General features: G+C 59.6%; 1 protein-coding gene across 4 annotated transcripts; it reads right to left on the minus strand.

Annotated features, from left to right (window-relative positions):
• Positions 1 to 6,051: 6,051 nt before the first annotated feature.
• On the minus strand, positions 6,052 to 22,595 carry ZNF444 (zinc finger protein 444). Of its 4 annotated transcripts, none has more exons than XM_045440367.1 (4): positions 22,501 to 22,595; positions 17,799 to 18,140; positions 8,611 to 8,695; positions 6,052 to 7,138 (listed from the first exon to the last, which is right to left on the minus strand). In XM_045440367.1, exons 2-4 carry the CDS (start codon positions 18,108 to 18,110, stop codon positions 6,558 to 6,560), a joined length of 978 nt encoding a protein of 325 aa, XP_045296323.1. In that variant the 5' UTR covers positions 18,111 to 18,140; positions 22,501 to 22,595; the 3' UTR covers positions 6,052 to 6,557. The 4 variants fall into 4 exon arrangements, with proteins under 4 accessions (XP_045296323.1, XP_045296320.1, XP_045296322.1 ...); XM_045440364.1 differs by having other exon boundaries at positions 22,363 to 22,504; XM_045440366.1 differs by lacking the exon at positions 22,501 to 22,595 and adding an exon at positions 22,326 to 22,494.
• Between the last annotated feature and the right edge of the window lie 531 nt (positions 22,596 to 23,126).

Genomic DNA, 23,126 nt, shown 5'->3' on the forward strand with positions numbered 1-23,126 from the left:
CTGCAACACAGCAGACTGAAAGAGGGTAAATAAAATAAAATGAAAGAAAAGATCATAATGAAGAGACAGGGCGAGACCTTGGCACAAGCACGGCAGGCTACTCTTTCCTGTTGGTTGACTCTGGTCACCATGAGGTTCGGGGAGGTGCTGTAATGTGGAGGGATTGTTACGCATCATCACGGAGACAGGTACACGTGAATGTCTTCGGATTTTTACCCCTGTGGAGTGAGGCAGGCTCTAAAAACCCATAAAACCACTCATAAAAGTCTCCTAAGGTTTACAAATTTAGACCCATGTTTGTCTTTTCAATCTTACCAAAGAAATCCCCTCACAGACGTACAATAAAAGTGAAAAGGGGGTCCTTGTACAGTTCAAAAACAATTTTGCACGGAAGCTTTATTTCTCCTTCCCGTCCAAGGAGGTAAAAACGAGCTTGGGGGAGTTGGGTGCATGCTTCCTTCCTCCTGCAGGTCAGCTTTGAGCACCCGCCTCTGTCCATTGTGCCGAATATTCAAAATGTTCTTCGTTTCTTTATTATCTTGGACCCAAATTAGGGAATTGCAATTAATCCTCTAAAGGATATAGGCATGCTATTGTTTGGGGTTGGGAACCTGGGTTAGGATTAAGACCCCACTCCCTTTACTGTCCATAACCCCAAGATCAGTGTTGTTCCAACACCCCTGGGTTCTCCACTCGTGTGTCCACTTAACCCCCGGGAAAAGAAGGACTCAGTCAGTCGCCCCGAGTCTCTCAGACGTCTTCACGTCTCACTGGCCTGCCATGCAGTTGTGGGAGTCACGACAGATCTCTGGATCTCCGTTGCTTTACTGGTAAACTGAGGGATCAGGTCAGATGTCGTAAAGGGGTAACCCCGATCAGACCCTCTTCGGGTTCCTCTGCGGTGTTTCCGACAAATCGCAAGCCGAGCCACCGGCGTGTAGAGTTCAGGAATTTCAAGTACAGACCTGATCTCTGGCTTCTCGCGATGTGTCAGGGGGTCTGTACACCCCCAGATGGCAGCCACCGGCCAGGGCTGAGTGGCAGCTCTTGACAAGGTGTGTTCTTTCCAGTTCACTGCAGACCTCACCAGCCCCTACTGTGTACCCCTCCCTCCTTCACCTGTTTCTGCAGTATCTCTGGTTCCCATTATGTCACTTGGGACCTCCTGCCCTAGAAACCCTCCGATGTCCTGGATTAAAAAGATGAATCTGAGACTTTTCCTTGGGCTCTGTGATGGGAACGGGATACGTGCAGAGGCTTTGAACTGGCTCCCCGCCCTGGAACTAAGCACTTTCTGATATCTTCGTGTCCTGGCATCTCTCATTCCCTGGGCTGCTCTGTGTTTCTTCAGAGGAAGAAAGGGACGTGGAAAGAGAGCTTTGGAACCGGACGTACCTGGGTTTGAATCCCAGCTCTGCTGCTTCCTAATTAGCCTACTGTTGACTTCTTCATCTTTAGAAATGATTGTTTTTATTATAAAAATAATAATATCTCCACGGAGTTGTTATGAGAGCAATTAAGTATTGAGGACTCTGCATATAAGGCAGGCTGGGAAGAGACCCACTGTGGAAAGGAGCCTTCATCAAACATCATGGTCAGGGGCGTCTGCACGGCTCAGTTGGTTAAGTGTCTGACTCTTGGGCTCAGCTTAGGTCATGATCTTGTGGCTTTGTGGGTTCGAGCCCCGCATTAGGCTCTCTGCTGACGGCAATGCAGAGCCTACTTGGGATTCTCTCTCCCTCTCTCTGCCCCTTCCCCACTCACGCTGTCTCTGTCTCTCTCAAAATACATAAACTTTAAAAATAACAATCATATTTACCGTAATCACAGGCAGTAACCGGGTCTAAGTGATGTGCTAAGGACATTGTGCGTCTGAGCTCACTGAACCCTCCTGATAACCCTGTGAGATAGGTATTACCTTCACTGAACCAGTGACAAACACAAAGGCTCGGAGAGGTTAAGTAACTTCCCCAAGATTGCACAGACAATAAATAACCACATCCAAACCCAGGCGTTGGGACCCGGGAGCCTGTTTGCTTATCCGTCATGCAGCCATGCCTGCAAGTGAGAGTCTCCCCTGTTTGTGTGACTGCAGAATAGGGGACGTGGTAGGATCCAAGGTCACGAGTGAGGAAGCGGAGGGCACTTTCTTCTCTCCCGGACCGGACTCACCCCCTCCTGCATGTTGTCTACACTGAGCAATGCCTCTGAGTTGCCTGCTCTCATCTTCTCCCCACCCCCCCCCCCAACCTGTTTTCCACACGACGGCCAAAACAGTGCCCTTAAAATACAAGCAGGATAACGCGGGGCTTGCCCAAAACCTTGCAGCGGCTTCCCAGCGTCCCAAATTTATAATTAACTTCACACGGCAGCCCGGACGCTCATGGCTCATCCTCCCTTCCTTCCTCGCTCCGGCCACCCTGGCCTCCTGCCCACACCAGGCTCTCTCTATCCTGGGGCCGTGGCCTGGCTGTGTCCTCTCTCCGTAAGGTCTTCCCCAGGCCTCACCCGAGCCCCTCCTCAGACCTTCCGGACTTTTCCATCTCCACCGTCTGCCCCCAAACGTGCCCTGGACCATCTGAGCGTAAACTCAGCCGGGCAGGGACTCCACCTGGGCTCTCCTCCTTCCATGGGCCACTTGACGTGGTACCCGGCCACAGTGCGTGCTCATGAACGACTTCTGAGCAAACGGAGGGGTCTTAGCAGAGGGGCTGCACTGCCGGCCCCACCCTTTCCTGCATCCTCACCGTCTGCACGTGACCCTACGACTCCCTCCTTCCCCTTGACCGCGGGCTGGCCTTGCAGCTGGCTCTGGCTGAGAAAAGACGGCGGGAAAGTTGTGCTGGCTTCCAGCCTATGCCCAGGATGCTTTGCCTACCCCCGCTCCTCTGGCTCACCCTCGAAACCCTGCCTCTGCCGTGGGAACGAGCCCAGGTACGTCTGAGAGTGGGCCCCTCGTCCGAGACAAGGGTGACCTTGCTTACTGATGACAGACTCAGGTTTCCTCAGACCCTAACACCGCCTCTCGTTTGCAGCAGAGGTGAGGGGCGTGGGGGAACACCTAGGCTTGGCTCAGAGTTAGGGGTAACGAAAATGAAGGGCACAGCTTTGGGTGTATTTTGGGAGTGAGAGCAGAGTGGATTTGGGGGACCCGTGAGCAGACGAAGAGCACGGCCCTGGGTGCTCCTGGTCACCTCCTCGCACGGCGGTTCAGGAGCAGCGCTGGTTCGCCCGGTGTGCTGTCCCGTTATGGGGAGGGAGGGGTGCAGCGGCCTCAGGGGAGCCCCCACGGGGACCTACGCACAACAGTCTCCCTCCCTGTCGCTGAAGAAGGAAGCAGGGAAGCCTCCAGAACCACAGCCTAGGCTCTCTCCGGGCGGTGGTGCCCGTGGGTGAGTAAAAGCTTGCAGATAAGGCGGCCTGTGGTAGGACGGCTCTAACGTCGCCCAGCCTCCTCACGGCGGCCTCTGGGGGGCGCGGGGCTGGCTTTTACCTGCTCCCTTCTCTTGAGACGAAGTCTGCGACCCTCACACCCTCCCTTCTGGGCTCCCCATCACTGCTGGTCTGTGCAAAACCATTTTATTTAGCTCATTTGTGGCTAATGCCAGAGGTCGTAGGGAAGAGGCATTCGAGGGCCAGACTGCGTGGTTAGCGGGGAGCAAGGCTGCTGCGTCCAGACAGGTGATGGACCGCAGGACAGTGAACCGTACCACCCTGGGCTTATACCTGGTCTACCACACTCAAGAAAGACCTGGCAGGAACCACCTTGGAGCACGTTAACCTGGAAACGGCGGGAGTGGCAGACAGCAGCCTCCAAACGATGGTTGGTCAACATGGTTTCCTTACAAGATGACCCTCAGAGAGGATTTATTTTTGAAAGCTCTACCGTGATTTTATAAGGAGGCACCGTTGAATTTTGTCCTTATTTCCAAGCCTTGGGCTTTTCCCAACAATGTGGCTGCACCCTTCCCCCACTCTCCAGGGGATGGACATTCACGCCCCCCCCCCCCCACTCGGTGCCGCCCCAGCCACATGGAGTGGGTGTGTCTGGCGACCCCCCGGTGACCCCGTCTGCAGCGCTCTGCACCCCCAGCAGCTGGCACGAAGCTTGTCTCAGCCTTCTAGCATGTCCTTCTGGTCGGGGGCCGCCCCCAGGTCTTGGAGGGAGACGCGGCCCACCTTGGGCTGCGGAAGCTGAGGTCAGACGGATGTGCCCGCTGGCGGACACTGAGGGGAGAACACCTCGGTGCCCATCTCCCCATCTCCTTAGTTGTCTCCTAGGGTGTTCTTCAGTGGCCCCTCCAACCCTAACCAGGACGGAGGCTCACGAGGACACGGGGGGAAGCAGGGGTCCACACCGATGGACACAGTGTGTGTGTGTGTGTGGGGGGGGGGGGGGGGGGATGGTTCCCGGAACAAACCAGGGTATAGGGGAGCTTGTCCGAAGGGACGGAGCAGTGTCCGTGCTGCTGGCAGAGGCGGGGAGCCGAGTGACACAGGAGCCTGTCAATGGTCACTGCGTGATGAGTGGGCGCAAGGCACTGGGGTCAGACCGCCCGGTTCACACCCACGGCCATGACCCAGTCGCTTCCCCTTTCGGAGCCTCAGTTTCTCCATCTGTGAACGGGGGTGGCAGCAGCACTTGCCTCGTTGGGTGCGGTGGTAAGTGAGATGGTGGATGTCAGCACGTGACACAGGACGTCCTCAGGCCCCGCCCCTACTCCTCAGCTCCCCCTACCGCCCTGCTGAGGTCCTCAGACCTCCCCCTACTTCTCCCGCTCCCCCTACTGCCTTGCTGAAGTCCTCAGACCCCGCCCATTCCTCAGCTCCCCCTACCGCCCTGCTGAGGTCCTCAGACCTCCCCCTACTTCTCCCGCTCCCCCTACTGCCTTGCTGAAGTCCTCAGACCCCGCCCATTCCTCAGCTCCTCCTACCGCCCTGCTAAGGTCCTCAGACTCCCCTGCCCAGTCCTCACGCTCCCCCTACTCTCTGCTGAGGTCCTCAGAGCCCCCCCTCCTCCCCCTCCCCCTACCGCCCTGCTGAGGTCCTGCAGCTGCAGACGCTGCTTCTCCAGGCCTCTTTCCTCAGGAGGACAGCGGGCACAGGGACACGGCGCCCTGGCCGTGAGGAGGGCACCGTGACAAAGGTGTGTGCGGGCCGCTCATGCTGACAGTGCTCTGTGTCCGCGTTCAGTGACCACTGGACTTCCGACTCACAGGCGGGGGCGGAGACCTCGGAGTACACGCTACACGCTGGACATTCCTGGACGCTGCCAGCCACCCAGACCTGCCTCAGCTGTGGGGACGGTCCTGCCTCACAGGTCTCGGAAGGTGGAGCCAGCCTCTGGCTACAGATGCCCGACAGTCTAGCTGGCCACTTTCCCAGACCCGCTTGCAGCTAGGGCATGGAGTGTGGCCTGGGTCTTGCTGGTCAGATGCGCCAGCACCTTCCTAGGGAAGGCACCAGGGTTTGAACCCCAGGACTCTGCACGGAGATGAGGACAAGGGGTGGGGAGACAGCACCCTGATGAGGCTGCCCAGGGACTGCATTCAACAGTGAGCCGCACCCAGGCCCCTCCTCAACCACCTCTGCGAGGTCCCAGACCCATGGCCCCCGAGCTCATACCCCATCCTCAGCAACAGACTGGATTCCTCTCTTCGCAAACTGGGTTACCCCAGACCTACTGAAACCGGTATTCAGGGGTCCCCATGAATGGGTGGCCTCCCACAATTAACACTCTAGCAATGCCCGTTTAAATCTGCTGCTTACAGATGTGAACACGGGAGCCCAGAGCGGGTGAGATCGAAGATCACGCGGCCAGGAAGCCACAGACTGACTTCAGAACCCCAGCCTCCAAGGCTCCTCCAAGGCCGGCCTCCGTAAGAGAGCAGTGCGGCGAGCCACACCCAGGCCCTTTGGTGAGCCGAGCCGGATGGAACCCACCTCCCCCTGGTCTCCAGGCGCCAGGAGGAGGAAATGGTGCCCACGGCCTCCTGGCGATGGTGGGGGTCCAGGTCGGGCCTGGCCACAACAGAACCTGGGACTGCGGTGTGCACAACTCAATGACTTTATTACTCTCCATATGCTGAACTGTCTCCGCGGCGCCTCCCAGGAGCAGCCATCTGTCCATCAAACGCCTCCGGCCGCAGAGAGGAGCAAGGCCAAGGAGCCAACTAGCAGAGCCCGACCCTCCTGTGGGAACCATTGGCCCCTTCCCGTCCTCTCCCCCCCTCCCCCAGACAGGGAGGGGTCTCCCTCCTTCGGCCCTCCTCCGGATCCAGGCTCCACTTCTGGGCTCCTGGGCCTCGGGCGGGCGTCCTTCCCGCCAGGGCGGGAGGCAGGTGCGGAGGGAAGGGGAGGCGGGGCGGGGCCGTGGGCGCACGCACCGAGTAGGGTGGGAGGGGCTGGGAGGGCTTTGAAGCCGTCACACGAAAGTGGGGAGGGGACAGAAAGAGCAAAACGACAACGTGAGAGCCCGGGCCAGCAGAGGAGCCGGCGCAGGCACCGGAGGGGGGCTGCGGGGCCCGGGCAGCGGCGAGGGCAGAGGGAGGCGGGCGCTACCCCAGGGGCCAGGCCGGGAACGCGCCCCCGCCCCCCGGGCCCGCCGCCGCGCCCGCGCCGCCCGCCGCCCGGCCGTGGATGCGCTGGTGGCGCAGCACGTGCTCGCGGCGCCCGAAGCCCTTGCCGCACTGCCAGCAGGCGAACGGCCGCGCCCCCGAGTGCGTCTTGCGGTGGCGCACCAGGTGCTCGCGCCAGTAGAACGTCTTGCCGCACTCGCAGCAGGCGTGCGGCTTCTCGCGCGCGGGCAGCGGGCGCAGGGCCGGCCCCGGGCCGCCGGGGTGCGTGCCGCGGTGGCGCCGCAGGTGCTCCTTGCGCCGGAAGGCCTTGCCGCACTCGGGGCAGGCGTGCGGCTTCTCGCCCGAGTGGCTCTGCCGGTGGCGCAGCAGGTGCGCAGGCTTCAGGGCGGCCTTGCCGCACTCGGGGCAGGAGGCGGTGCCCGGGGCGGCCGGCAAGGCGGGCAGGCCGGGCGCAGGTGGGGCCGCCGGGGCCGGCGGAGGGCTGCCAGGCTCCTGCTTGTAGGGGTGCGCGGCCTGGGGGTCCCCCGTCGCCAGCACCTCAGCCCCGGGGACCGCATCTCCTGCCGGGCAGAGGCACAGGGTGAGGGCGGGTGGCTCCGCAGACGGCGGGGGCGGGGAGGGCAGGGGCAGGCCGGGGATGAAGCCCCCCCCCCCCCCCCGCTGGAGCGGGTGGGGAATGCTTAATGCCTGGAAACCACGGGGCGGGAGAAGGGCTGACTGCAGGCTGCTTATTCACCCCTAGGAGCCCTGTACCCAGCACGGTGCTTGGTACACACCGCAAAGTCATCGCCAAATAAATGCACGGATGCATGGATATGAGGGAGGACGGGTGAATGGATGTGAAATTCGTGGTGTACAGAGGAGGGGCTTGATGGGTGAAGGCAGGTCAGCAGGTGGGTGGGCGGAGGAGGAGGAGATGGGTAGATGAATGAATCTGAAGTACCAGGGTGTAGATGGATGGGTGGGGGGATGGATGGGAGGGGAAGTAGGGAGACAGATGAATGAATGAGCAGGGAGGCAGGCTGATGGGTGAACAGTGGGTGAGGAGGGAGTAGACAGCTAGGTTAGTGGGGGGTGGTGGTGGGGGATGGGGGGGTTGGTTGAGCGAATTAGTGGGTGAGTGGGCAGGCTGACTGCTTGCCCCGGGAAGGGGGTGGGCAGCAGGCAGCGTCCGAGTGGGTATCTGGGTTGGACAGACAGATGGGTAGGTAAGCAGGTAAGTCAGGTGGACGAATGAACCTCATTTCCTTTCTCCCGGCTTTCAAACTGCTCTATGGCGTTCCAGGTAGACACGCAATCCGTTTCTATCCAACTTGCCTCACAAGCTTCCAGCTCACGACTCAACTTACAAAAAACAGTTCCAGCACAACTGAAGAGTCTGGTCCCCCTGTCCCACCCTTCCATGCCAACCACCAGGTCCCAAGTCGTGCTGTCCCGGCCTCCCCCCAGCCTGTGGAGTGGGTGCAGAGACACCTACTATCGGGCAGAAGCCCCAATCCCTATCTGGCTCTGGCCCTGACTTGTTGTGTGGCTTCAGGCAAGCTGCTTGAGTTCTCCTGGCCTCGGGTTGCCGCTGTTAGATCTAGGCTTCCGGAGAGCCGAGTGTACCAGCTGGGCAGCCAAAGGTGACATGGGCTTGGTGCACGGCAGTGTATTTAAAAATACAAAAAACGTTTAAAAATCAGGCAACATCCTAGAAATCTACACTTCTGTCTTCTCTTGAGGAAAAACCGTAGACGTACTGTGCCCATGTTCCCATGTGGCAACGCAGGCTGCAGGAGACTGGCAGGACAGTATCTATCACTCGCCAACAGCTGGTGCATGTCACCGGGCACCTGCTATCCTGACCCCCCACTCACTGTGCCCTCCATGGGGGCGTGTCTGACCCATCTCCAGCCCTGGTGCCCAGCTCAGGGCCTGGCACACGGCAGGGACATCACGAATGTTCACTGAACGAATGAATGGCAAGCAGGAGCAGAACACCTTCAGGGTAAGAGGGGAGCACAGTGTGAAAGGGGGGTAAGCTACTCACCTAAAGGCATCATCACACCATCTTCCTTTCCGACAGCCACCCCAGAGCCTTCCGTCACATCCTGAGGTGCCCTCATTGCTGGTCCCTGAAACGAGAGATACGACACTCAGAACTCAGAGACACAGCGATAGCCTCTACTTTTCTCCCCTGCGACCCCTGCTACATTCAGGCAGTCATCAGGTCCTATCACAAGCTCCGGGGGAAGCCGGCCACCAGGCCTCCTGCTGGCCACCATATGAGGGACCCATCTGGGGAGTGGACCCTCCAGCCTCAGCCACGACCTGAGACACTTGTGCCAGATGTGCCCCAAATTCCTGACCCGTGGAAACTGTGTGGACAGCAAATGTTTGTTGTTGCAAGCTGCCAAGTTTGGGGTGACTTGTACGTAGCAACAGACAACTGATGCACCGTCTTTAAATCCTGCCTTAGCTTTTTACTGCCCTTTGGGTAAAGTGCAAACTCCTTGACAAAATACACAACAGAAACACAGAAGCTACCTTTAACTCAAGAAAAAAATAAAGTTTTTTCTTCTATCAGGAATGGATTTTTTTCTCAGCACAAGTGGTGGACCGCTTCTGAGCACGATGGTGCCAGCCAGGAACACCAAGGTTACCGAAAATGTTTCAGACTAATTTAGGTTCCTTTACGCTATTGTCAATGCTTCTCAAGCCCTTGCCCCCCAAGGAACAGATCAGAATCCTGGTGCTGATGCAGGTGACTACTGAGCTCCACACATCCAACCCTACCTCTCACATTTTACTTCTTTCAAGTGTAACGTTTAGGATGGAAGTCAGCAATGCCTAAAATCTTTTTTTTTTTTATTAAGTTTATTTTCATAGAGAAACACAGAGAGTGAGAGAGCAAGCGGCGGAGGAGGAGAAAGAGAGAGGGAGAGAAAGAATTCCAAGCAGGCGCCAGTGTCAACACGGAGCCTGACGTGAGGCTCAAACACACCAACCGTGAGATCACGACCTGGGCCAAAACCCAGAGCCGGCTGCTTCACTGACTGAGACACCCAGGTGCCCTAGTAATGCCTAAAATTCTCTCACCTAGCAAGAAGAGTCTTCAGGAAGCTTCCGAAGCCTTTCTCAAACGTGCGTGGTTTGGAATCTGTGACGCCTACGTTGCCTGGTGGTGGCAGGATGAGTACTTTGCGTGGTCGCCTTTCTGCTCCGGCAGACTGAACTGGTTCCCGGCCACTGGTGCAGCTCAGGGTGTCATGGTGCCGCACGTGCCACCGTGCTGCTTGCTGCTACTGTGGCCCACGAGGCCCGTGCGCCCGGCCCCGCCTCTCGCCAGGGTCCTTCCTGGAACCCCACAGTAGAACGCTTACGGCGCCCCGAGTGTGCCAGGCTCTCTCAAACCTCTACTCTTCGTTGTTCTCTGCCTGGAACCCACTCTTCGTCCCCTTTCCCCTGTCTACCTTCTACATGTCCTTCAGGACCTGGCGGAGCCCACATCCCTGCCATTACACGCAGGCTTAGGACCTTGTGTGACTTGGGAACAGGCCCTACCCTGGTCCCCAGCACACTGCACTTCACAACAGCTTTACTCAGAACAGACGTACAATAAATGCACACGTTTAAAGCATACGATCAAGTGAGTTTCAACACATATACACGCGTGAAACCACCATCACTATCGGAATGGCAGACATATCTAGCAGCCCCTGAAAGTCTCCTTGTGCACGTCTGTGATCGCTCCGCCACGTCCCCATTACGCCTCAGCACCTGCTCGTGCGCTTCTCACCGCTACGGGGCAGTTTTCACGTTCTAGAACTTGACACAGAACCACACGATAATTAGGTACTTTTCTGAGGTGGGGGGGAGTGGGCGGTTCCTGAAATATAATTATTTTGAGATTGGGGATACTGGCCCACAGTTTTCTTATCTTCTAAGCTCTTTGGTTTTGCACGTCAAGGTAATGCTGGCCCCGCAGAAAGAGCTGGGAAAGTGTTCGGAATGTTCTGGATGCCGCGTTAATGGAATCTTGCAACACACGGTCCCTTTCGACCGACTTCTTCCCTTTCCCACGTTGTGTGTGCGACGGTCGCTCCAGCCGCGTGGCTGCTTCCACTGCGCGTGGCTGAGTATCGCTCCATTGTGAAGCTGGACCACATGTGTTTATCTGTTCGGTGGGTCCCCACAGGGGTCGTTTCCGCTTTCTGGCTGTCACAGATGCCGCTGTCCTGCCATCGTTGACCTCACAGAAGGGACGAGTTCCGTGTGGACGACTCCCAGGAGGGGCACTGGTGGCTCACAGGGCGGCCCCGTGTCTAACCATCACGGGAACCACAGACACCACGCAGTCCCACCACCACGGGAGAGGGCCCGGGCCCCTCGGCAGACGCCAAGCGAGTGAACAACGGACGGATCAAAGGGCAAAACCGTCTGCTTTCGCTCTGATGAAGGAAGGTTTCCTAAAAGGGAATGTCCTGACATAAGGGGGAACCGAAGCGTGGGGTCAGGGTTTGGCCCGTGACCGACTAGGTCCCTAGGTGCCTCCAGCCACACACCCACTCGTGGGACCCCGAGCAAGTTCCTGCCCACCCCAGGGTCGGTGCACAGGGGCTGAGGTGCACTCAGTCTCCCCGAGTCTGAGGGCACAATCTGGGGTACCACCTGCTCCCTGGCCCCCAGCGGGGCTCCTGCGGAGGTGCCCGCCCTCGCTGGCCTCCACTGCGGCCGGGTCAGCACGCCTCGAGCAGAGCCCAGGACGCTGCACTGCCAGCAGGCTCTCCTGGCGGTTCTGGGGCCCGCACAGGCTGAACGCCCTTGCTTCCTCTGGAGGACCCTACGGATGTCCCACGGCTCTGGTTTGGGCTCCCGGACAGCGGACGCTAGACTGTGCGGAGACCAAGCACCGTCCACAAGAAGATACCCAGGCAGACTGGCGGTGGGGATAAGGCTGACGCCCTGGGCCAGGCGTCGGGGGCTCAGTTTCCGCTGTACAGCAGGGGTCAGAGCAGAATCTAGAGCGAGGGCCTGCGGGTTCTTTTCCTCCCGCTGCCCCCTAACTGGCCATGTGGCCTCAGGCAGGTTGCTTGGCCTCTGTGGGACTCACACCTTCATCTGTGACAGAGGATACTGAGGCCCCAGGGCCGCATGCAGAGACAGGGAGGCCGTGCTGACAATAGGATTTACGGGGACTTGTAGCCTCCAGAGAGGTGGAGATGAGGGGGAGCCATGAGGTGGCCAGCTGTGTCTATACGGCTGACCCCCAATAAAAACCGTGGATGGCAGTCTGGGGAGCCTCCCTGGTTGGTACGAGCAGGCGTCGTCCACACGGCGCCCCTGGGCGAGGAGCTTCACGGGCCCTGCCCGCGGGCCTCTCGCCTTTGCTAACTGGACTCCGCGTCCTTCACTGAAACGCATCTGAAGTCCTGAGTCCTTCTCAGGAATTACGGAACCCGGGCTGGTCCTGGGGATCCCCAGACTTGCAGGTGGTGTCACAGCGAGGGCATCCTCGGGGGAACCCCTGAGGGCTGCGCGCTGAGCCGCCTGGCAGTCAGGACCCCGGGGTGCACGTCCACACTTCCCATCCTGGCGCTCGTTCGTGTACTTATTTGACCTCTACCAGGCAAGGGGCAGGGGGTGAGGGCCACGGGCCCTGCAGGCCACAGCAAGAAGGCGGGACGTCCGTCTCGCACGGGTCTGGGGTCTGGCCCAAGTCCTGCTAAGCACTCAGATGCGTTGCCTCGGTGAGCCCCGCCAGCCACCCTGAGCCACGGCCACGACGCCCCCTCACCTTCCTGCCAGCCCCACAGGTCCATCCGCCGACCTTGGCTTTCACATCTGACAGTGGACCTGTGCTCTCTTCTCTGAAGCCTCAGGACTCCCCTGAGTGCTGACCTCTGAGGCACAGACTGGCGGGTGTTTCCTGTTGTGCTGATCACAGCTGGGCCTCCCCGCTCCTGCCCGCCCACGAGCTTTCCTCCGGGCTTCCCGGGCTGGCGGACGCCCAGCCCCTTGGCTACGGTGTGCCTGGACCGGACTCGGGTGACTGACAGCAGGCAAGTCGGTCCAGCCCCGTCCACCTCCCCATCACCTGCAGAACAGACCAGGCTCTCCCTCAACAGAGGTGAGAGGAGACCTCACACCGCTACCCGCATCAAACCTTCTCTCCCAGGACAGATGAGGGAGGCCGGGGAGGCTACTCATCCACTTGCCGGCAAGCACTTTTTGGAGCACCTACTATGCACCAGGCACTACTGAAAGCAGGGAAGCACTGGTGAAAGAGACAAAGGCCCCTGCGCCCTCGGGTCTACGTTCTGGCCATTAGACAAACCATAAAGAAGGAACGAGTTCCACAAGGCTGGCTTAGCCACGTAGGGATTTCTTTCAGCCCCCTGGAATCGGCGGGGGGAAGGAAGGGGGATGGTCCTTAGAAGCGTGGAGTCTCGTACGCGGTTGCGGGGACGCCAAGTGAGAAGCCACCCAGGAAGCATTTTGGCAACTTGTTCTAAAATTACACACACTTGGGGCACGTGCACCCCGATGTTTACAGAGCACTATCAACAAAAGCCAAATTATAGAAGGAGCCCAAATGTCCGTTGGCGGATGAATGGATAAAGAGGATGTGGTGTATGTACGCAACGGGATACTACTCGGAGATGAAAAAGAATGAAATCTTGCCATTTGCAACTATGTGGATGGAACTAGAGAGTATTATGCTAAGTGAAATAAGTCACAGAAAGACATATGGTATCACTCACATGTGTAATTTAAGAAAGAAAAAACCAGGGGCGCCTGGGTGGCGCAGTCGGTTGAGCGTCCGACTTCAGCCAGGTCACGATCTCGCGGTCCGTGAGTTCGAGCCCCGCGTCGGGCTCTGGGCTGATGGCTCGGAGCCTGGAGCCTGTTTCCGATTCTGTGTCTCCCTCTCTCTCTGCCCCTCCCCCGTTCATGCTCCGTCTCTCTCTGTCCCAAAAATAAATAAACGTTGAAAAAAAAAAAAAAAATTTAAAAAAAAAAGAAAGAAAAAACCAGAACATATGGGAAGGGAAGGAAAATAAAATAAAAACAGAAACAGACCGTGAAAGACTCTGAAATATAGAGAACAAGCTAGGGCTTGCTAGAGGGGAGGTGGGTGGGGGATGGGCTAAATGAGTGATGGGCACACAGGGCCCCAGGGTGACGAGGCCGTGAGGGCAGCACTTGGGGCCCTGGGGTGACTGCACGGCTCTGTGTCCTGACTGTGGCTGTGGTTACGATTAGCCACCGCGTGTTAACAGCAGAAAGAACCATATGCCCCCTGGAAATGTTAGAAACACACAGCCAAGGGGCGCCTGGGTGGCTCAGTCGGTTAAGCCTCCGACTTCAGCTCAGGGCGTGATCTCGCGGTCCGTGGGTTCGAGCCCCGCGTCGGGCTCTGTGCTGACAGCTCAGAACCTGGAGCCTGTTTCGGATTCTGTGTCTCCCTTTTTCTCTGACCCTCCTCCACTCATGCTCTGTCTCTCTCTGTCTCAAGAATAAATAAATGTTTGGGGCGCCTGGGTGGCTCAGTCGGTTGAGCGTCCGACTTCGGCTCGGGTCACGATCTCGCGGTCCGTGAGTTCGAGCCCCGCGTTGGGCTCTGGGCTGATGGCTCAGAGCCTGGAGCCTGTTTCTGATTCTGTGTCTCCCTCTCTCTCTGCCCCTCCCCCGTTCATGCTCTGTCTCTCTCTGTCTCAAAAATAAATAAACGTTAAAAAAAAAAAAAATTTTAAGAATAAATAAATGTTTAAAAAAAAAAAAAAAAAAAAAGGGGCGCCTGGGTGGCGCAGTCGGTTAAGCGTCCGACTTCAGCCAGGTCACGATCTCGCGGTCCGTGAGTTCGAGCCCCGCATCAGGCTCTGGGCTGACGCTCAGAGCCTGGAGCCTGTTTCCGATTCTGTGTCTCCCTCTCTCTCTGCCCCTCCCCCGTTCATGCTCTGTCTCTCTCTCTGTCCCAAAAATAAATAAAACGTTGAAAAAAAAAATTAAAAAAAAAAAAAAAAAAAGAAAGAAAGAAACACACAGCCAAAGCCACAGCTCCTCGCACTGTCGCAACGGATTCAGCACCTGAGCGTGAGACCCTCCAAGAGTGTTTCTTGAAGCTTCCACGTGCTCTAATGAGCGGCCAGGTCTGGAGACACAGCCGGACCCCCGGGCACACACAACTCGTCCTGGCAGGCTCCGCCGAGGATGGGCACGGACCCACAGACCAGAGCGGCCCTAGTCCTGGGGGCGTTTCCCAGATGCCAGCTCTCCCTGCACCTCCCACAGCGTCACCGCGACGGCCTAACACCCTAGCGATAACCACTGTCCACAACTTTCACCTAAATGGTCGTGAGTCACACCGGAAGTGGGGCAAGGGCATCACGGGGACACTGTGGACAATTCGGCGCGATCACGTAAAATGGCGTCACCCCAGAGCACTGAGCCCTGGACGGCTCTGAGCCCGAGTCCTGCTCTCCTACCGAAACAGGAGAGAACACACAGAAGGGGCGGTGAAGACACCTGGGCACACGGGGAGGCCTCCTCCAAGCGGAGGGTCATCGGGAACCATGACTCCACGAGAACCGAGGACCCCCCACTTCCTTGTGCACACACCTGCCTCTGGCCAGGCACAGCAGTGCCCCTGACGACGTCCACACCCTGATCCTAATCCCAGAGCTCGTGACTCTGGGACTTCACGTGTCAAAAGGGCTGGGACACTGAGGATGTGACTGACTTAAGGATCCTGACGTGTGGGGACAATCCCAGATCATCCCGGCGGGCCCCATGTCATCATGGGAGTGTTCTGTGTGAAAGAGGGATAGCTGAGGGTCAGGAGGGGATGTGACCTTGGAAGCAAAGGTCAAGTGAGGCACTCTGCAGACGGAGGAAGGGGAAGAAGGCCACGAGCCACAGCACGTGGGCGCCCCGGAAGCTGGGAGAGGCAGGAGACAGATGCCTTCCTGGGGCCTCCTTCTGGGGGCGGACCCCCCCCCCCCCCCCGCCCCGGACTCCCCCGGGACCTCCTTCTGGGGCTTCTGGGGATGGATTCCACCCCACTACCCCGCCTGCTTCTGGGGGCGGATCCCCCCTCCCCCTGGGCCTCCTTTTGGGGACAGATCCCCACCCCGGGCCTCCTTCTGGGGACGGATGCCCCCCAGCCTCCTTATGGGGACGGATCCCCATCCCCCCGCCCTGGAGCCTCCTTCTGGGGACAGATCCCCCCCCCTTCTTTCTGGGAATGGATCCCCCCCACCCTGGAGCCTCCTTCTGGGGATGGATTCCCCCCTGGAGCCTCCTTCTTGAAGGAACACAGCCCACACCCTGGTTTCAGCCAGCAAGACCCGAGTCAGACTGCTGACCTCCAGAACCCTGAGTGGGTAAGTCTGCATCGTCTTTAAGGCACGGGGTCTGCAGGAATTTGTTACGGAGGCAGCAAGAAGAAACACACAAGCAACCCTGGGACACAATGACCCAGAGAAGCCGCCTGAGGGGAGGAAACGGAGAGGTGAGGCTCGTCCCAGGGAAGGGTGGAGAGGGTATCAGAGATGCAGGAAGACACAAAGGACCACAACTGCGTCCCTGGCACCCGACAGTGCCCCACAGACGCTCGCAACGACATCATGCCATCTTTCCAACTCCTCATTCCCCCTGTCCACCGGCCTCTGACCCGCCAGCCTCTGTGCCGGCCTGGGCTGGGCTCCGGCTGCTCCCTCGTCTTGGCTGCTCTCCTCCTGGTCTCTGCACGGCGGGTCGCTGGCACCACGCGGCCACATGTGGCTGCTGAGCACCCGGAAAGGTGCCAAGTGCCACGTGCCCAGAGGGTCACAACCTGGCTATGCTAAGCTCAACCGAGTCACCTATCAGGATTAAACCGACTGGCTTCTCTTCAGCCCTCCCGAAGAGCTCCTAGAAGGCTGTCTTCAGCCCTCCCGATGTGCTCCTAGAAGGCTCTCTTTGGCCCTCCCGATGTGTTCCTAGAAGGCTCTCTTCAGCTCTCCCCACCTGCTCCTAGAAGGCTCTCTTTGGCCCTCCCGATGTGCTACTAAAAGGCTCAGGATCCCAGAACTGGCCTGAGTCCTACTTCTAATTGGACAGCGCTGCTCTGAACCAGGGACTGGCAGGCTTTTCCTGCAGTGGCCGGGGTAGAGGATCTCGGCTGTGCTGGCCCCCCGGCCTGTGTCCCCACTGCCTCACCTTGCCCTTGTGGTGAAGGTGGCCACTGGCAATGCACAGGACAGGCAGGGCTGTGCATCCAGAGAGGTCCAGGATGGGTGGGGGCAGGGCTGGCCCACTGGCTAGTTGGGCGACCCCTGCATTTACTAAAGAGTGCAGCCTCCCCCAAAGGGATGGCTGACCTTTGCCCTCAACCACCACCGGGAGGTGACCTCCAAGCCCCTGGGGCATCCTACCTGCCTGGGGGCCTGGGGCCACACCAGCGGGTCCAACAATACGAGGTACAACGGTGACTTTCAGACGCTGCACCTGCTCCCTGCAGGGGGGCTGGAGAGCGAGGTGGGTCGTGCCTGTAGCCCCAGTAAGCACTCGGGGCACCACCACGGCTCAGGGAGCCACCCCCCACTCTAGCCGGCCAGACTGCACACACGTGGTCATATAATGTTGCCGGGAGGAGTCAGCCGCCCTCACGCCATGTGAGGGGGCGGTAGGAGGCTCCTTGTGGGTGGGGCTCCTCCAGACCCCACCCCTGCATCTCTCCTCACCTGGACCCACCCCTGCATCCTCCCACTGCCCGGACCCCGCCCTTGCGCCTCCCGCCTCTGCTGAAGCTGCATCCTCGTCCTCCTGCCAACGTCCAACGTGAGCAGCATCACCACCACGGTAAACAAGACGGCTTTCACGGAGTCCTCCTCCTGACTCGCTCCACATAGGTCTCTGGGAGACCCCAAAGCTGCACGAGGGTCCGCCGGCAGGGTGGTCTCAGGGACCACCCCCCTGCACTGCTCTCCACGCTGGACTCTCTCCGCCCCACGGCCGGCCGGCCGCCCAGGGCTTGCCTGGTGTGCTTGCTGACGCACGAAGCGTCACTCCTACCCGCTGAGACCAGCCTCCTTCTGTAGGTCTGCAGGGGCGAGGCGGGAGGGAGGCCAGGCTGTAGGTCTGCAGGGGCGAGGCGGGAGGGAGGCCAGTCTCTGAGCGAGCCGGTGCGCGGAGGTGGCAGCTGAGGGGCGCGCGTGCGAGCACCAACCCCCCCCCAACCCCCCCGCGGCTCACCCAGAGCTCCTCCAGCAGGGCCACGGCGTCCTCCCCGCTCTGGGGCCGGCGGCTGCACACCCAGGCCTGGATGTCGGCGGGCAGGGCGCTCAGGAACTGCTCCAGCACCAGCAGCTCCAGCATCTGCTCCTTGGTGTGCACCTCGGGCCGCAGCCAGTCCCGGCACAGCGCTCGCAGCAGGCCCAGCGCCTCGCGGGGGCCCGGCGCGTCTCCCAGGTGGAAGTGGCGGAAGCGGTGCCACGGTGAGTCCAGGGCCAGGCCCTCGGCAGCCTGGCCTTCCTGCTTCACGGGCTGGGGACACGGGCCCTCCATGGGGTCGCGAGCCCCGCAGGGACGGCGGGCCTGTGGGGAGGGAAGGGAGCGCGGTGAGAGCTGGGCCCGCGATGCTAGAAACCGCCGCCTCCTCCCACTGTCGCCGTGGGGGGGGCACCCCCAGGAGCCCAGTGACCTGCAGTGAGGGGAGGCGTCTCTCTGTGCCTCAGTCTCCCCTATCTTGCTCGGCAGAGGGCCTGCGGGGGAAGGTGCCTGGGGGCTGTGGCGCCCAGTGCCCTGCCCACACCAGGTGCCCAAGGAATGGACATTCGGATCCTGGTCCTGGCGAGGTCACCTCCCTGCGGGGTGACCGTGGGCACTGCGGTCTCTTCCCCCCAGTTCAAGTGAGCAGAGCGGGGCACCATCGTGAGCGCCACCGTCGTCATAACCGCTCGCCCGCAGGACGCACAAACCCCACCATCCCCAGCGTCCCCAACGGCAGCTGCTTCGGGATGCCTACTGCAAAGCCACCCCCAAATCGTCACGCTGAAGCTCTAACCCCAGCACAACATCCGGATGTGGGATGTGGGGAGGTGACGAGGAGGCCACCAATGCCGGCTGAAGCTGGTGGAAGGTGCGAGCTTCGTTAGAGGATGGGTCAGTCGTGGGGGGGTCTAATGTGTGCGGTGACTGTGCCTCCTGCTAGAAGCCGTGAGAGCCACGATCCCCAGAGTTCTCGTCACAAGAAACAAGTCAGCCAACGAGAGGTGACGGACGTCAGCAGAACCGACTGTGGCGAGCGCATCGCAACGTCTACACACGTCATCGCATCACCACCTTGCGCGTCATTCACACCTCAATACAACTGGGGAAAGACAGGAAGTCACGAGGATGAGGTCCACATCCAACAGGATCGGTGGCCTTGGCGGAAGAGAAATCCCCACCACCTGCCCTGTGAGAACAAAACCAGGCTGCCGTCCACAGTCAGGAAGCGGGTCCTCCCCAGACACCTAATCTGCCAGCACCTGACCTTGGACTCTGACCCCAGAACCGAGACAGACAGATGTCTGCTGTTAAAGCCCCCAGCCAGTGACGGAGCGGAGGAATACACGGATGGGCCCCCAAGCACGTCCACGAATTGGGAAACGTGGCAGACTGCAGGAGTTCACCCATGGCCATCGTCCCCTTCTCCTCTGTGTGATCTCCCACCCCCGAGGAAGGCATGTGCCCCTACTTCCGCTTTCCCCTTCCTGAGGGAGGGAACCCAGACGTGACCCCGGGAAACAGCTGGAAATGTCTGGAGGTTTTTCACTGTTGGATGGGGGAGGGGAACAGTGCCTCTGGCGTCCAGCAGGCAGAGGCCAGGGATGCTGCTAGGTGTCCTAGAGCACACACGAGAGCCCCATGGCACAGAATGGTCCAGTGCCAAGGCCGAGAGACCCCGGCTTGGGAGAGAGGTCCTCGCTCGGTCCGGGGACCTCTGGGTCTTGGCAGGTCAGAAGGATTTCATCACAAGAGATACTGCCTGTTTTACTCCCGTTCTCTGGGTGTGCCGTGGGGTCTTCAGAGGCTGCATGGACACGGGCTGTGAGCGGCTGAGCTGAGGTAGTCCCCTGGATAGCCTGAGTGCAAAGCCCTGACGCTTAACCACTACACCACCGACCACAGGCATCATCTCATTGCCGGGTTGGCTGTCACAGCCCCCGCAGCATCTCCCTGCTCCTGAGAGTGTCGCTCTAGTTGAAAATCACCACAACACTCAGGAAGGGGTTTTTTCCTTAATAGAAATCACGTTGTGACACTTCCCCGCTCCAAACCTTCTGACTGCTTCCTCGCCTACTTTTCTGATTTCTTCCTTCTATCCCTGGCTCTCTATACTCAGCCACGCTGCCTCCCCGATTATCTTGTTGGACCTATGGCAAGTCCTATCCCAGGGCCTTTGTACCTGCTATTTTCTCCTTCCTAACCCTTGCTCACCTGGCTCCTTCTCATATTTGAGGCCTCCATGTGATTCTCCCCCCCCCCCCGCCATTGGAGAGTCTCCTCAAATCATCCGATTTGCACAGCATCCACACACCATTCCCTGCAGTTACCTTTCCCTTTAGTAATTCCCTTTTAGCGTTTAACAAGATGGGCTGTCGTGTTTGTATGCTGTTTTCCCTCACAAGAATTGAAGCTTCATTGAGAGCAAGAGACCCCAGGAGAGCCCAGCATGCTGGCTGGCACTCAAAGGACATGTACAGGATGATCTTTCCTCTGAAAGGAGTATTATGGCCCCCGTTTCACAAGTGGAGAGAGTGAAGTTACTCAGCTAGTAAGGGGCAGAGCTTAGGCTCTGCAGGACCACCTCCTGCCTACCCGTCCCTCCATCTAAGCACTGACTGGGCCTGGGAGAGGCAGGGTAGGGTTTCCAGAACACCTGGGCCAGAGCTGAGTCTCGAAGGATGCACAGAAGCCTTCTGTACTGTGACAAACACCCTCCCCCCCATCCCCAAAGGGAGTGGAATCTGACCTGAGGGAGCCAGGCCCCAGCACCAAGTGGCAGGGCCCTGCAGTCATGGGTCATGGGTAGCCACGTTCCCACAGCTGTCCACACTGAGTTTCTCACAGCAGGGCCAGCGGGACCCTTCTCTGGGTCCCGGGGTCACCACCCTGAGAAAGCACATACTAAGTGCTAAGCAAGTTCATGCCACCCTGTAAACCAATCCTTACCACCCACTGAGGGTCCAGTGCCTCCTGCCACCGCTGCAAAAGCATCTGTGACGCTGTTGTCTGTGTCCAAGGAGTATCGTCCTGCCCGACCAGGCACCCTGGAGGCCTTGGGAGACAGCCACTGAGTGGCCTCTGTCTCACACTGCCCCCACCCCACCGTCCCAACAGCCCTGTGAGCTGGGTACCATGGTGAGCAGGAGAAATGAACACTTAGAGGCAGGATTCAAACCTGGAACCGTTCTGACTCCAGAGTCCCAGCACCTCTGCACAGCACGTTTGGCTAGCTGAATGCTGAAAAGAGGGGCTCTGGACCTTGGCTGCGTGCCCCACTGTGTGACCTTGGACACATGGGCTTCACTTCTCCACCTGGGACACAGGACTCGTGTAACAGCTTCTTCCCCACAGGGGTTGCTGGGAACCTGAACTAGAAGCGGCCCAGCTCCTAGTACACTTGAGGGTTTCCAGACCCCAGCACCAGTCATATCCGGGGCCAGATAATTCCACATTGTGGCAGCCGCCCCACGCAACGTAACGTGTTTATCGACATCCCTGGCCTCTTCCCCCAGATGCCAGTGGCTATCTCCCCAACTGCGACAACCAGAAATGTTTCCAGATATTGCCACGTGTCCCTGGGAGGCAAACTCGACCCTGGTGGAGAGCCACGGGTCCACTGGACAAATATTTACTCAGAGCACAAGGGCCCTGCAGCAAATCCCAGTTCGGCCACCTACCAGCCATCTGTCCTTGGACGAGATACAACAGCACCTTTTACACGGACTCTCCACAGCCCGGGCTGTACAATGGGGAGAAAAATCAAACCAATCCCAGACCGCAGGAGGAATTCAAGATACAAGGACAACAAAGACGCTGAGAATAGCACTAGGCGCTATGCAAGTCCTCAACTGGAGTCAGAGCTGAAATTCCTGCTACTTTGTGGAGTGCTAGGGGGCACCGCTATTAACCAAACACGCATTAAAATCCAACTCTAAACGGGAACAGGAGACGCAAGAGGGCGACTGGAAGGGGGCGAGAAGGGGCAGTTTCAGGTGACAACAGCAGCAAACGCAGCCTCGAGGCATCTTGCACCCACTAACCAACTTCCTCCCCTGAGCACGGCCACAGAGGTGGGCGCTCCAGTCCACAGGGAGCACCGCGAGGGGACCCACCTTGTCCCGGGGACTCGCAGAACTCCTGGGCGCGCGCGCGCGCGCGCTCGAGGTCGAGGCAAAAATGAACCACCTGCACCCCTCCAGAGGGGCGGGCCCCCGAGCCCCCGGCCCCACCCCTGGAGGGACCCTCCCCCTTCCCGGCCCCTCCCCCCTCCCTCGGCGGCGCACTTGCCTCTGCGCCACAGCCCCCTCCCACTTCCCGGCCCTCCCCCAGCCCCTCCCCTCCGTGCCCTCTCCCATCCCCCTCGCCCACCTCCCGCTTTACTCGGTCCCCGTCTTCTCCCCTCCCCCCCCCCCCCCCCGCTCCCCATGCCTCCCTCCTCCGGCCTCCAGCCCCCCTCTCCCCAAAGCGCGTCCAACCACCCCTCCCAGCCCCCCTTCCCCCCTCGCTCACCTCACTCTCCCAGACGAGGCCCCCCAAGCCCCCTCACCTCTTCGCACATGCGCACAAAGCTCACGGGGACTCCATGCCCCGGCAGGCTTTGCGCCAACTCATCCGTCCCCCCTCCCCCAACTCTCCGAGACCGGGTAGTCCGTTCCACCCCACACCACCGCCTTACAGGCCTCACCCAGAACTACACTTCCCAGGAAGCATCGCGGCAAGGGACGCGTCCCGTTGGCCCCTCGCCGTGGCGTCCCTCGCACGCCTGTCTCCGAATGGCTCTAACGGCACCAGAACTACACTTCCCAAGGTGCATTGAGCACCGCCAGCGGCCTATCAGCCCTCGCAAACAAGGCCTCTCAGCGCGCCGGGCTTTGGACTACATTTCCCAGAATGTATATAGGGCCTCCCATTGGCTCGCGCGCGAGCCCGTGCTTGCGAAGACGTGCCGACGGGGGAGGCGGTGGGAGGGAAAGGGAGGAGCGTTGGCGGCGCTGTCCTGAGTCGGGGGAGGTTTTGTGCTGGGAGCTCGGGAGTGAAATCCTCTGGCGATCTGGGCGGTAAGAGAGGAGGGGCCCCGCCAGAGTTCTGCGCCTGTCTGGCCTGCGGGTTGTCTCCTTGACAATGGGTCGCGTTTCCTCCCCTATAGTACCCGGCGGCGCTGACCAGGTTGGAGGTAGACGTGCTCGGCCCGGGGGCGCCCTGGGCCCTCTGGTTCGGCTCCTCTGGCGCAAGCCTCAGTGCTTCAGACTTCAGTGTCCTCTCCTGCGTGAGTCGGGAGAGGAGGCTTCCTGCCACACGTCCATGGCGGGC

This window comes from Leopardus geoffroyi, chromosome E2 (assembly GCF_018350155.1).
Source record: "Leopardus geoffroyi isolate Oge1 chromosome E2, O.geoffroyi_Oge1_pat1.0, whole genome shotgun sequence".
Classification (NCBI taxonomy): Eukaryota; Metazoa; Chordata; class Mammalia; order Carnivora; family Felidae; genus Leopardus; species Leopardus geoffroyi.

Excerpts from the sequence above, each read along its gene's own strand:
- ZNF444 (XM_045440364.1), bottom strand. Across the intron at positions 8,696-17,798 it reads CCCTGCTGGAGGAGCTCTGG|GGACCAGCAATGAGGGCACC; the intron begins GTGAGCCGCGGG and ends CTCTCGTTTCAG. Across the intron at positions 7,139-8,610 it reads TGGTGTGATGATGCCTTTAG|GAGATGCGGTCCCCGGGGCT; the intron begins GTGAGTAGCTTA and ends TCTGCCCGGCAG.